General features: G+C 39.7%; 1 protein-coding gene across 1 annotated transcript in view; it reads left to right on the top strand.

Moving 5' to 3' along the window:
* Nucleotides 1-12,981, top strand: part of ATRX (ATRX chromatin remodeler) — a 70,094-nt gene that overhangs the window by 20,680 nt on the left and 36,433 nt on the right. The window contains 5 exon segments of the mRNA XM_036402362.1: nt 754-863; nt 2,859-2,926; nt 3,940-5,927; nt 5,930-6,892; nt 9,881-9,959. Coding sequence (XP_036258255.1) covers nt 754-863; nt 2,859-2,926; nt 3,940-5,927; nt 5,930-6,892; nt 9,881-9,959 — 3,208 coding nt within the window.

The following is a 12,981-nucleotide window of genomic DNA, read 5'->3' as shown; positions in this document are numbered from 1 at the left end:
TCCTTTTTCTGCTGTTGAAAACAAAACAAAACAAAAAAATCTTTGAGTATTAATTAAGAGTCTGACATGGAGTGACCTGCCAGGCCCAAGTTCACCCCTTCTGAAGTGAAATTGGGGGTTGGCATTTAAAAATAAAAGAAAGCTTTTTTGAGTGGTGCACACACCATGGGAGCAATCAGCAACATGGGGAGAACATGTGGATTATGGCAAAAGTGTAGTTTCAGAAAAACCCAAAAACCACTGTCAGGAAGGGAACAAAATGTGAGAAAAGGTTTTTCAGTCACTATTACAGGGATTACTTGCATTTTCTATGAGTTTTCTGTGTTTTTCTTTGAGAAGCTAAAACTGTTTGTGAAAGAAATGTCATAATGTGAACATGAATTGCAGTGGTGTTTGTTGAACTAAGATTAAATGGGGAAGGTTATCCAGAATATCAGAGCTGCTATGAAAGAATTCTAGTGATTACTCTAATTTAGGTGTGTTTTCATGAGGTGACCAGTTAACCCAACTTAAACCTCTCAAAGGGAAAGAATTGCACCTTGACCCCAAGTGCAGCACAGAAATCAGGGGAAAATTCAGTCTTAAAGTGGCAAATGGTTACAGAAAGATTTCTCTGGTGCTGGGTGGTGCAGAAACAAAGGCCTATGAAAAACCTTACAGGCCAGAATATTGCAAGAAAATGCAATAGATATCTACAGATTTCTTAAATGAGAATGGAAACAATTGATGTGTTGTTTGTAATCCTCTCCATAGAGGAAGGACTCCATGGAATTGTGAGCTGTACAGCTTGTGGGCAGCAGGTGAACCATTTTCAAAAGGATTCAATCTATAGACACCCTACACTCAAAGTGCTTATTTGTAAGGTATGTGGTAAACAATTCTGTTTATTTTTGTTTCATAATGTCATATTAGTTGGTTTGGGTGGGATTTTTGTGGGAGCAATTCCTGTTCATTAGTTGACAACGTTTTCAGTCATTAGCTGTTACAATTAAGGAAACTAAAAGGAGGGAAAAAAAGCAAATATACTTATGAGTTCATTTTCCTTTTTTCTTACATCCCAATTAAACTGGTGGTGGTTTCTTTGTTATTTACTTTATAGCTTTAAGGGTATAATCTTAGTGAATTTTTAATGTAAAACGATCTGTCTGAAATTTCTGCCTACTCATAATGTATTTTAAGAACAGATCCAAGTCTGCATCTCCTGCTAAAGCATTCCATGTAAAACAGAACTGAAATAAGGAGCAGAAAAGCAGCTTCAAAGCCATCTCTATTTCTGCCAGCTTCTAGGACTGGTTTAAGTTCTGGCAGCTTTGCAGTGATGGTTTAGTCCATAATCTGAGTCTTCAGCTCCGTGGCTCCCTGGTGGCTCCACACAGGCCCTGAATTGGCAGCAGAGGGAAGAGGTGGGACAGGGCAGGAAGGAAATGTCCCTGCCTCCTGCTGGGGAGACCTCTGCTGACTTCCAGAGAGCTCCAGAGATCTCTCTTGGCATATTTCTCTAGTGATGGAGATTTTGTATTTATAAGATATTGCTAAAGAGAAACAGTTCTGTGTTACAATGTACAGGGAGCATTTCCCTGATCTTCCTCCTCCTCTTCCTCCCCAGTTCCTCATTAGTGTTACAGACTCAGCCATGCCCATCTAGGCTGGTTCTTCTCTGCATTCTGGCTTGTTTCTTTTACAGAATGTGTTTTACAAAAATCAGCTCACAAGGTGACCTTTCCCCACCTCCATTGGGGTGTTCCTGCCCTCCTGCAGTGTGACCAGTGACCTGGGTCATTTTTGTAACCTGGTCTGGCTCTTGGGCTCAACAGGAGCTCTTGATTGGGAGCTCTGCTCACTGAATTACATCAGGGCTTGTTCCCCTTGATTTTCTCTGGTTTCCCTGAATTGAGCATGGCCTTTTGTGAATGTGAGAGGGAGGAGTGGAAGCTCATCTCCAGCTCTTCCATTATTTCTGTGCCTAGTTCTGCCCTTATTTTTCTCTCACTTAGGTTAAAGTCTCAGACCTGAGAAACTGTTTTTCCTTTGACTGTGAATGTTCCATCAACTGTCTAAACATCAGATTTTACTGGGGTTTTATTTTGATTTTTGGTTGTTTGATGTGCAAGTCTGTGCCAGATAATGGGGCATCATCATTGTCAGTTCAGGGAAGAAGCCTCTTCTGCATTCTGAATTGTATTAATGCCTGTTTAAAGTAGAGCTACAGGTCTGGAGAGTATTTTTCAGTAACAGCTGGGAAAAAAATAACACCAAACCCTCAAAATTCGGTGTCAGCAATTCAGCAGCTCCTAGTTGAGTACTCCTAGCTAGTACTCCTAGCTGAGTCATTTGTATTTTTTTATTACCATTACCAAATTTGCAAATGAAGATGCTTTGTTTGCACCTGGAAATTGAACTATTGGATGTTAACATCATGATAAATGCTGAAGACTTTTTAATCTAAAGCTTTATGGCATCACATGGTAACATAAGGAGCATCCAGCTGAAAAATGTAATTGATGTGGGATTAATTGTGTCAGGGAGGATGTGGTGCTGATTTACCTAGGAAATAGATGGAAGAAACATTCAGACTGGAGAGAAGTATTCAACTGATGCTCTAAAATACACAAATATGCATCCATTAACAAAAGCCTGTTAAATTTTCAAACAAACCTTGAGCCATCTAAATAAGTCATGATTTGGGACCACGGAAGATGTTTTTTAGATTAAAACAAATGTAAAAGACTTAGAATACTGAGGACCTTGCAGCTGCTGCTTTTGCTGGCTTGCTTCTAATGCATGCTGAAATCTAATGAACTGCTGAAGCCCAGTTGAGATTTAATAAAGAATTCCTTGTCCTCTCTCTTTCTTTACAGACTTGCTACAAATATTACATGAGTGATGACATCAGTCGTGATTCAGATGGGATGGATGAACAGTGTAGGTAAGTGTGCAAAAACTGCAGTGTGTGCAAAAACTGCACTGTATACAAAAGCTGCAGTGTGTGCAAAAGCTGCACTGTGTACAAAAGCTGCAGTGTGTGCAAAAGCTGCAGTGTGTGCAAAACTGGAGAGTGTACAAAAGCTGCAGTGTGTGCAAAATGGGAGAGTGTACAAAAGCTGCAGCGTGTGCAAAATGGGAAAGTGTACAAAAACTGAAGTAACATCCACAGCTCTACTGATTTGGGGCTCTTTTTTCTTGCTCTTGTGACATTATTGACAAGTAAAGACAAGTACATAAGAGCTGAATCAACAATTACTTGGCAACAAGAAATACTGAACCTTAGGATTTTTTAACTGCTTGTTTTAGTAATGAAGAGGAAAACATTTTTAAAGAAATCTAATAACAAACTCTTGTGGGACATCACATTTCTAGTTAAATAACATGCCAGCTTCCTAGCACCTTAAAGATGGGGCTAGAATCTGACATTCTAAACTTCATGAGCCAAAGAAATTCAGTTCTCCAGATGCATCTCCTGCTTTTGAAATATCAAAGAACTTCTCTGTCCTTACGTGAAATATCTAAATGGGTAATTCAGTAAAACTTATGCAGTCTGTGGTTTCTATGAGCTTATTGTCCACCACTTTTCAGTCTTTGTGTACTGCAGTAGTAATATATGAGTTAAGGCTACAAAGTCTGAAGCTTATTAATTTTGCTGTAAAATAAATCACAGATTTTCAGAAGAAACAGGGAAAAGAAGTTTTAAATATTTTCTTCTCTTTTTTCAAGAAATCAGTGCTAAAATTCTGTTTAAAAATTACTGACCATATCAGCTTTATGAGCTGTTAATCTAAAACATGAATTTTCTGACTTTGCAATTCTCCAGTGAGCTTTTCAGTAACAGTTTCGAGTAATGGATATCTGTTCATCACCTGAATTTTTAAATATGTGAACTTAATAATGTATCACCTTGTTGGTGTGGAGACAAAACTCTTGACTTTCTCAATCTCATTGCAGGTGGTGTGCTGAAGGTGGAAATTTGATTTGCTGTGACTTTTGCCATAACGCCTTCTGTAAAAAGTGCATTTTGCGCAACCTGGGCCGAAAGGAGCTCTCGACTATCCTGGATGAAAACAACCAGTGGCACTGCTATATTTGCCATCCAGAGCCTTTGTTGGACTTGGTCACTGCATGTGACAGTGTCTTTGAAAATTTAGAACAGTTACTTCAACAAAACAAAAAAAAGATGAAAGTTGAAAATGAAAAAAGTAAAATATATGACCACACAGTCAAGTTTTCTCCAAAGAAAAATAATGCAAATTGTAATGGGGAAGAAAAAAAATTAGATAATTCATATTCAGGTTCACTAACATATTCTTATAAAGCACTAATGGTGCCAAAAGACTTGCTTAAGAAAACAAAAAAACTGATTGAAACTACAACAAATCTGAATTCTAGCTTTGTAAGCTTTTTGAAAAATGCTGCAGAAAATGTAGAAATAAGCCCAACTGTGCAACTGTGCCAGCTGAAAGCTTTTAAATCTGTGCTGAGTGACATGAAAAAAGCTCATCTGTCACTAGAAGAAGGCCTGAACTTGGAGATTCAAGCATTGAATGTTAAAATCAAAGATAAAAATACCAAAGAGAAAAAAACCGAGGTTAGATCAGAAAAAAATGAGGTGAAAAAAGATGAAGGAAAGGAACATGTGGCATTAAAAGATGATGACGCCGCACAGACACAGAAAAAAGTCGTGTCAGAGCGGCCTGACAATGAGCCCATGGATCAAAGTGGTCCCTCAGTGGAGCAGACAGATAACAAGGCAGCTCCTGGGGAAGAGAAGAAGTCTGGCAGAAATGAAGAACCGCAGTATGAGCCCAACAGTACAGAGGCTTTAGACATGGATATCGTGTCCATCCCCTCATCCGTTCCTGAAGATATTTTTGAGACTCTGGAATCTGCTATGGAGATTCAGATGCCATCAGATGAGCAGGACAGTGGAAACACAGCAGCAGATCATGAGGCTCCAAATTCAAATACAAAAGCGAACGCTCCTGTGAAAGATACCAAAGGTGGTACCAAGCTAAAATCCTCGGCTAAAGGAACAAAAGAACTGATTGTAAAATTGACTCCTGTTTCCCTTTCAGAGTCCACAGCTAAAGCTGAAGATCAAGACAACAGCCTAGAAAAGGACAGTAAAGATGCTGATGCATCTAAAGATGCTGATGCATCTATAGACATTGATGAATCTAAAGAGGTTGATGAATCTCAACCTGGGGCAGCAAACTCTGATTCTGGCAAACAAAACCACAGTGGTGGCAGCGAGCCCTCCACAGAGAACGACACCGTGCCCGCGGAGGACTCGGATCTTCGGAGGTCACCACGCGTCAAAACCACCCCCCTGAGGCGCCCCACGGACATCAGCCCCCTGACATCCAACTCAGAAGAGGACAGCAACGACACGAGCAATGAAAAACAGAAGAGGAAAGCGTCCAAGCAACCCAGGAGGAAAAGCGATAAAAGAAATACTTCTGACAGCGCTGCTGATGGTCCCAGTCCTAACAAAGTTTCCAAATCCAAAAAGCCATATGACTTAGATCACAGCTCAGACTCTGATGAGGTGCCAGCTGTCCTTAAAGAAGCGGGCATGATGAGTCGCAGCTCCTCGGACAGTGAGAGCAACAATGAAGCACCAGCAAAGAATCAAAAGACTTCAGATTTACAGAAGAGTCCACCAGTAAAGGATGAAAATGGGAAACGAAAAAGGAAGAGTTCCAGTTCCGGTTCAGATTTAGATGCTAAAAGAGGCAAATCGGCTAAAAATGCTGCTGCCGCTAAAAAGAAACGACAGAACTACTCTGATTCTTCAAACTATGATTCTGAGTTGGAAAAAGAGATACAAATGTTGAGTAAAATTGAGGCTGCAAAGAAATCAAAAAAATTCTCAAGAAAAGATGATAGTTATGATTCCTCTGAAGAAGAGCAGAGGAAAAAAGTAAGCAGTAAGAGGAGGTAAATCTGAAGAAGAAGAGAGGTAAATCTGAAGAAGAAGATGATGATGGTGAGAAGTCTTCTCCAGAGAAGGAAATGAATCACTCTCCTAAAGATAAAAAAACGGGTAAGAGGTCAGCTGCTAAGGACAAGCTAAGCAGAGACTCAAAAGAAAAATCTTCAAAGGGAAAACGTGATGAGTCATCTGATGCTGAGAAGTCTTCACTGGAAAAAGAGGAGAGTCCTGAAGTTAAGAAGAAGAAGGATTTGAAAAAGAAAAAGGCACAGGATGATTCTTCTTCTGAGAGTACTGAGAAATCAGCAAAGAAAGAGCACAAGTTGGAGTCTTCAAAAGACAGACTGAAGAACAAAAAAGGATCAGAAAGCAAAGCAAAGAAATCTGAAAAATTAAAAAAGAAAGGTTTCAAGAAAGAACAAGACGATTCTTCTTCTGATCTTGATAAGTCATCTCCGGAGAAAGGAAGTAGCAATTCTTCTGAAAATGACAAAATGAAAAAGGAACCCGTGTTTACAGAAAAGAGAAAATTGAGAGAGAGAGTAGCTAAAAGAGTACACATTGATTTATCCTCTGATACTGAGAAATCTCCCCAAAAAGAGGAGAGTTCTGATGATGATGCCATGCGGCGTAAAAAACGAACTGAAACGAAAGAAAAGAGGAAAATAAGCCACAAAAAGAAGATTTCCAAGAAAGAACAGAATGACTCATCCTCTTCTGATGAGGAGTCTTATGAAGACACTAAGAAAAAGGTTAAAAGAGGATCAGTAAAAGAAAGTAAAAAGAGCAACTTAAAAAAGAAAGTGGCAAAAAAGAAGGTGGTTGTCACTTCCTCTTCCCCATCTGATAAGGAGGAAAACGATGATCAGAATTCCACAGGCGACGGAAGCAGCGACGAGCAGAAGATCAGGCCCGTGACTGAAAGCTTGATGCTGTCTGCTGATGCAGGATTTTGTCAGTCATCAGGTGTGCCAAAGTTGTTCATTTGGGTGACATTTAATAATCTAGAAGCAAAAAACCCTCATCAGTTGGTAATTATGCATTTAAGTGTTTGCAGCCTGGTGGGTTTTCTGATACGGATTTAGGAGCACCTGTAAAGTTCCCTTCCAGCCAAACTATCCTGTGGCTGTGAGAGTCCACATTTCAGTTTGTGCAGCTTGTACCTTGAGGTAAAAAATGATGTCACTGTAAATGGAGGTGCTTTGGAAGCTCCAGGCAGTATTTACAGCAGGTACTGCCTTGCACTCCAGCTTTCCAAAGCCTGGCCCTTGCCTCACCTGCCACGTAGCAGAAGCTGGTTGGAAGGAGTAGATAGTGTGAACTCACATTTATCACCTCCTGTCTGTGCACTGGAGGTGATGCTGGAGATCTGTGGAGTTGTAATATACATTTAAAAATCAAGTATATTATTTTTATGCCTCACAAGAGCCATGTAGGCTTAGAACTTAGAGATCTGCCATTGTTTTCATATGTTGTGTCTCTGTGCAGATAATACTGGGACTTGTAAGGCTTTTCTGTGAGTGCTGCCTTATCAGTGTTTTCCCCAGTGATGTCACAGCTGGGAGAGATTGCAGATAATTCATGGTTTGCATATGGTCACTGCCACAGCCATTAAAACTCTCCTACAGACAGATAATCGATGGCACTCAGTGACAGTTTTCAGCACCACTGGACCATCAGTGAAAAATGCCTTAAAAATTGAGTTGTTCATGTACAGTTCATGGGCTTGGCATTGAAATGGCCCAAGAAGAGAAAGGTGGTTTTAATTTATCAGCAGGTGTCTGAGGCATTGGGAGCTGTTTCATTTGCAGATCACAGGGGGAAGATTGGGTCATTATTGGAGAGATGGATAGCAGGGTACAAACTGAGCAACTCTCTCATTATTGGAGAGATGGATAGCAGGGTACAAACTGAGAAACTTTCTCTTTATTGGAGAGATGGATAGCAGGGTACACAAACTGAGCAAGGTTGTGGTGTGGCATGATTGACAGGAGAGTTAGACTGGAGAGAGAACTGGCTTGGTTTAGACTGCAGACAGAGTGCTAAAAATGGGGTATCTGAATTCCTGTCTGCAAATCACCTCATGGGCAGTTTTAGGGGGGGGCTGAGCTGGATGTGTGCCCAAAGGATGAGAGGCAGTGGACACAGCATTTATCAAGGAAAACTGATAGAGATCCTGGAGTATTCTCACACTGAGCAGGGTCAAAGCTTGGAACTGGTTGCCCTCTTGAACTTCAGAATCTTTGTCCTTGGAAATGCTCAGAACTTGACTGGCCAAGATCCTGAAGTAACTGACCTGACTTTGGGGTTAGCTTTGCTTTGAGGATGGAGTTGGAGTAGAGCATGTCCAGATGTCTCTTTCAGCTTCAGTTGTCATTTGATTTTGTGAAATTCTGCCTATGTTAGTGTATTTTCAGAGAAGAATGGGGCTTTTGTCTGCAGTTTGCTTTTGGTTTAATAGCTGGATTAATAAAATAGTCTGTTCTGTGTGTGAATAAGCTGTAGATTGTAGATCTGTGTGTTGTAGATTGATCATTGAATGAGACTTAGGATCTGGTTTAACCAACAGGATACATTTAATTATCTCCATGAGGCACTTTCTGAGATCACCTTGGAGTGTGCCCCAAACTAGCTGCAAGCCTAGTTTTAGTCCAGTCCTCCAGTCCCCACAGGTAGAAAATAAACAGAAATTGTGAATGAGGGGATCTCAGCTCATTGGGATTGTGAGGTTTCTTTCCCTTAATTTCACTACCTAGCAGATTTGTCTGACTTGCCTGCAAGATGAAAAAGAGAGAAAGCAAGGGGAGAGGCCTGGGAATGTGCTAGAAACAATGCAGATTTCTCAGTCCAGCCAGGAGAGTGCAGAGGAGCTCCAGGGCAGGATTCCCACTGTGCTGTTCCTTCTCTGTCACGTGTCCCCCACTGTTGGTCTTGATGTCCTTTGTACATGAGACAGTGCCATGTAGTGCAGCTGAGTTTGGATGTTTGCAGTAAGAACAGCATGTGGAATTCTCCAAATACAACTTTCCACACACTCAGATAGTGTGAAAGCAGAAATAGGAAGGGTTGGTGTTCTCCAGTACTTCCCTCCTGGCAGCAAGGCAACCCACGGGCTTGGGATGCAGTTTTGTCCCGTGTTTGTTTGTGCCTTCTTTTCAGTTTGCACAAACTCACTCATGGAGCCTCTGACAGAGCAAATAACTTCTAAGGGAACTAATTTCTGATTCCTGAGTAGAGTATTTAGTCTCTTATGTTTTGGTGTAAAATCTCAAATTTGCAGTATGTAATTAGGAACAAGTTGCAGGTAGTAGTGAGCAAAACTGAAAAAACAAGATTTGTTGCCATGATACTTTCTGAAAAATCCCTTTGCCAGGATTTTTCTCCTGAGAAGCTGAGAAGCCTCAGAGGAAAAGAAAAACAATAATGATCTGCTGCTGTGGAATGCAACAGGTGCATCTGGGATTGTTTCTAATTAATGGCCAATCACAGTCAGCTGGCTCAGACTCTCTGAGAGTCACGAGCTTTTGTTATCATTCCTTTTCTAGTCTTAGCCAGCCTTCTGATGAAATCCTTTCTTCTATTCTTTTAGTATAGTTTTAGTATATAATTTTCTTTTAATATAATATATATCATATATAATATATAATATATATTATATATAATATTTATATTTGATATAATATATATCATAAAATAATAAATCAGCCTTCTGAAACACAGAGTCAAGATTCTTGTCTCTTCCCTCATCCTGAGACCCCTGTAAAACCACCACAAAGATTTCTTTTTATTTGTAAGACAGGTAAATGGTAGAAAAGTGGTATCACCAAGCTGTTTTCAAATGGGGATTGTTGATAGAAATGCAGTTCATATATTGTATTGTTTATTGTGCTGTCATATCTTGTTTATTGTTGTATTTACACTTATTAAATGTTTTTTGTTGGGCTTCTCTTTCAGGAGATGAGGGAGATGCTCTATCAAGGACTATCCCAATGGAGGAGGAGGAAGATGATGATGATGACGACCCTGAGAATAGGTATGATACCCTCCATAAGGACATAAAAACGATTAGAGCACAGCCTAGGCGTGGGCGCGAGCCGGCGCAACGGAGGAGCAAGCAGGTGGTAAAAAGCACGGCTGCCTGCCCGGTAAAGACTCGCTCACAGGCCTCCTGCAAGTGTGAACACGGGGCCAGAAAACAGAGGCCCAGAGCCAGGAATGCAAAGCAAACGTTTAGAAGTGGTAGAGCCAGGTATGCAAAGCCAATGTCTAGAGGTGGTAGCTGACACGCCTGGCTGGGGGCGTTCCCAAAGCGCTGCAGCGCGGTCCCGCTGGGGACGGGGATCTTGCAGGCAGGGCAGAAGCTGCTGCTGCTGCTGCTAAATGTGAATTTCAGCTAGTTGTGGGGCGTAGAAGGGGACAGTTTGCATCTGTGCAGTATGCAGTTCTGCAATATTTTCAGAATGAATTTGGTTATTACCGTTGCTTAATATGCTTTTCTAATTGAAACGCCTTTTCTCAATAAAGAGACAGCACAAATGTTGGGAAAACCATATTAGATATTTTCAGCTGTTAATTTAACTGACTTTTAATCCACTAAAAAGTACCTGAAGTGACTAATGTGAGTTAAGGCCATGATTCTACAACCACTGTGCATAGGCTCAATTGGTATCAAAGAGACTAATTATATATTTTAAGTCTTTGCATAGATATTTTCAGAATTGTGGCTTATATGTATTGCTTCAGTTTGGAATTTAATAAAAAAGAATCACTGTAAGATACAGTTAGCTGAGACATGTCATATTTTACCAGTACCATTGTAGCTATCAAAATCAGCCTGGCTAGAAATGTAAAAGCTTCATTTCCTAAATGCACAACATGAAGTGTCACTCAGCTCGAGCCACAGGTTCTTTTTGGAAGTTACTGTAGTTAGACTAAAGAGCTGCTCAACGAATTTTTATACAGTGTTTCAGAAACTGATTTTTTTTTGTTGTTTTGGCCATGTAGCATGTGTGGGACCAGTTGCTGGTGGAGTCTTTTTCTGCTTCTGAGCCTTACTAGTTTAGAATATGGAATCCTTGTTTCATAGAGTTGTATGTTTTGACATGTGGCTGAAGTAAATTTTACAAACACTGTTTTCTATCCTTTACGGACCTCAGTTTGGCATCACAATGCTGCTGCTGAATTAGTTCTTGTGTGTTTTCAGTCCTCAAATTTAACCCAGTAATTCAGCTCTTTAAAGAAAGATGCTTTGTAGGGACTTGACAGCACAGGGTCATAAGCAGAACATGTAAACTTTGGTATTACAAGATTTTTTTAAAATCATGCTTTAATTTCAGTCCTGGTTTAATTCATTTTTTTCTTTTTCTTTTTTCTTTTTTTCTGTTGTTGTGAGTTTCTGGTTGATAACTAAACCAATACACTTTTGTCAGAAGTTCACTATTTACTGCTCAAACGTTTCTGACAGAACTCAATCATGATTTAGTTTAAGAGCTATATTGGGAAATAAATGAACCTAATGGATAACAAACAGTAATATAAATTCGGGCTTTAAAAATCAGTTTCTGTACTTTATTTTAAAGCTGCCTCTTTGTTAAGTTTTTATTTAGGGGACCTTTTGAACATCTATATATAAGATGGGGAGGTATTTTGTCAATAAACAATGTTGTCAACCTTCAGACATGTTAACTGGTAATGCAGTCTGACTTTACCTTCATCATGTGTTGTACTTGGCACCACAATCAGAGCTATAAACTGTAAAAAGATGGAACAAATCTCGAGAAGTTCAAAACTTCTTCTTCTGTTTACTCAACACAAGGTGTTTAAATAGTTTACCTACTGATTCAGAAAAGTTGCCTATTTTCTTCCAGGCCAAAGAGGGTACCTAGTACCTGCTGGGTGTTTGTAGTGTGGGAACTCTCCTGTTTGCAAGTCTTTAGTTTAGATGTTCTGTTATTTGCATACCTGAGGATGTGCATGACATGAATATTAATAGCCTTGAAATCATCTTTTTGCCAAAATGCAATATCCAAGTGGGTCATACTATGCTATACAGTGCTGTATGCTTTCATCTTCTGTTGTGTAACTATTATTGGTCCTTCTGATCTTTTAAATGGTACTGTTTGATATGTTTGCAGTAGTTCTGTTTATTAAGAAGTTAATAGTGTATTAAATGCAGAATGCCTTTAAGTATTTGATGGTTACAATAAATTTTTGTAAAACGTTTTTCTTGTCCAAGCATTTAATTTAATCCAACTCTGACAGCTTGAAAATCAGCCTCTCCCAACAAAGACAGCACAGTATTTAGAAAAAGGTGTTTGGCAGTTTTCACTCATTTTTTTTTTAGACATGTATGACATTTCATCCAAATATTAATATCTTAAAATATATTTTAAAGGGTTTTGAGTTTTCTAGTAGTATCCTGAAGGCCCATTTAAGCCAGTAGTGCTCTAGCTGGAATTCTGGTGGCTTTTATTAGCCACATCCCACCATGCTCCCCCACCCAAGGGCTTCTTTCAGGCAACCTTATTTCTACATATAATTGGTAGGTATTTATGAACACTCAGTGTGAGTTGATGTGATCTAATTGATAATCAAACATCACAATCGTGAACTAAAATTTAAAATCAAGACTTTAAAATCAAAATCTCACCAAGATTTTGAACAATCCCATTGTATTGGCACTGTACAATTCTTGAACAAGAATGGTGCAAATTACCATGGGGGCTTAACTCCACACCATGAGAGGCTGCACCTCCTGTTCCAGTTCTGCTGCAAGGTCTGAAGGAGCTTTTAAAGCAGTCCTGCAGTGTAACCAAGCAACCCCTGGGTAATTGCCAGTCTGTCTCTTGTGAAAACTCTTTTAGCACGACTTAAAAAAAATCCATAGTAATCAATTCATTGTTTAGAAATGTGTTCTGCTGGGGCTGTTCTTACAAATGGGAAGTATCTTTAAATCCCAGTTGATACAAAACTGTGCATATGTGCTGTTATTTTATTCTAGAGTTGGTTTTGTGTGTCCTGGTTGAGGCTGCAGCTCCAGTCTGTGAGGCACTGGA

Source organism: Molothrus ater, chromosome 14, assembly GCF_012460135.2.
Source record: "Molothrus ater isolate BHLD 08-10-18 breed brown headed cowbird chromosome 14, BPBGC_Mater_1.1, whole genome shotgun sequence".
NCBI lineage: Eukaryota > Metazoa > Chordata > Aves > Passeriformes > Icteridae > Molothrus > Molothrus ater.
The sequence above is the reverse complement of the archived record's forward strand: the minus strand, read 5'-3'. Positions and strand labels throughout refer to the sequence as shown.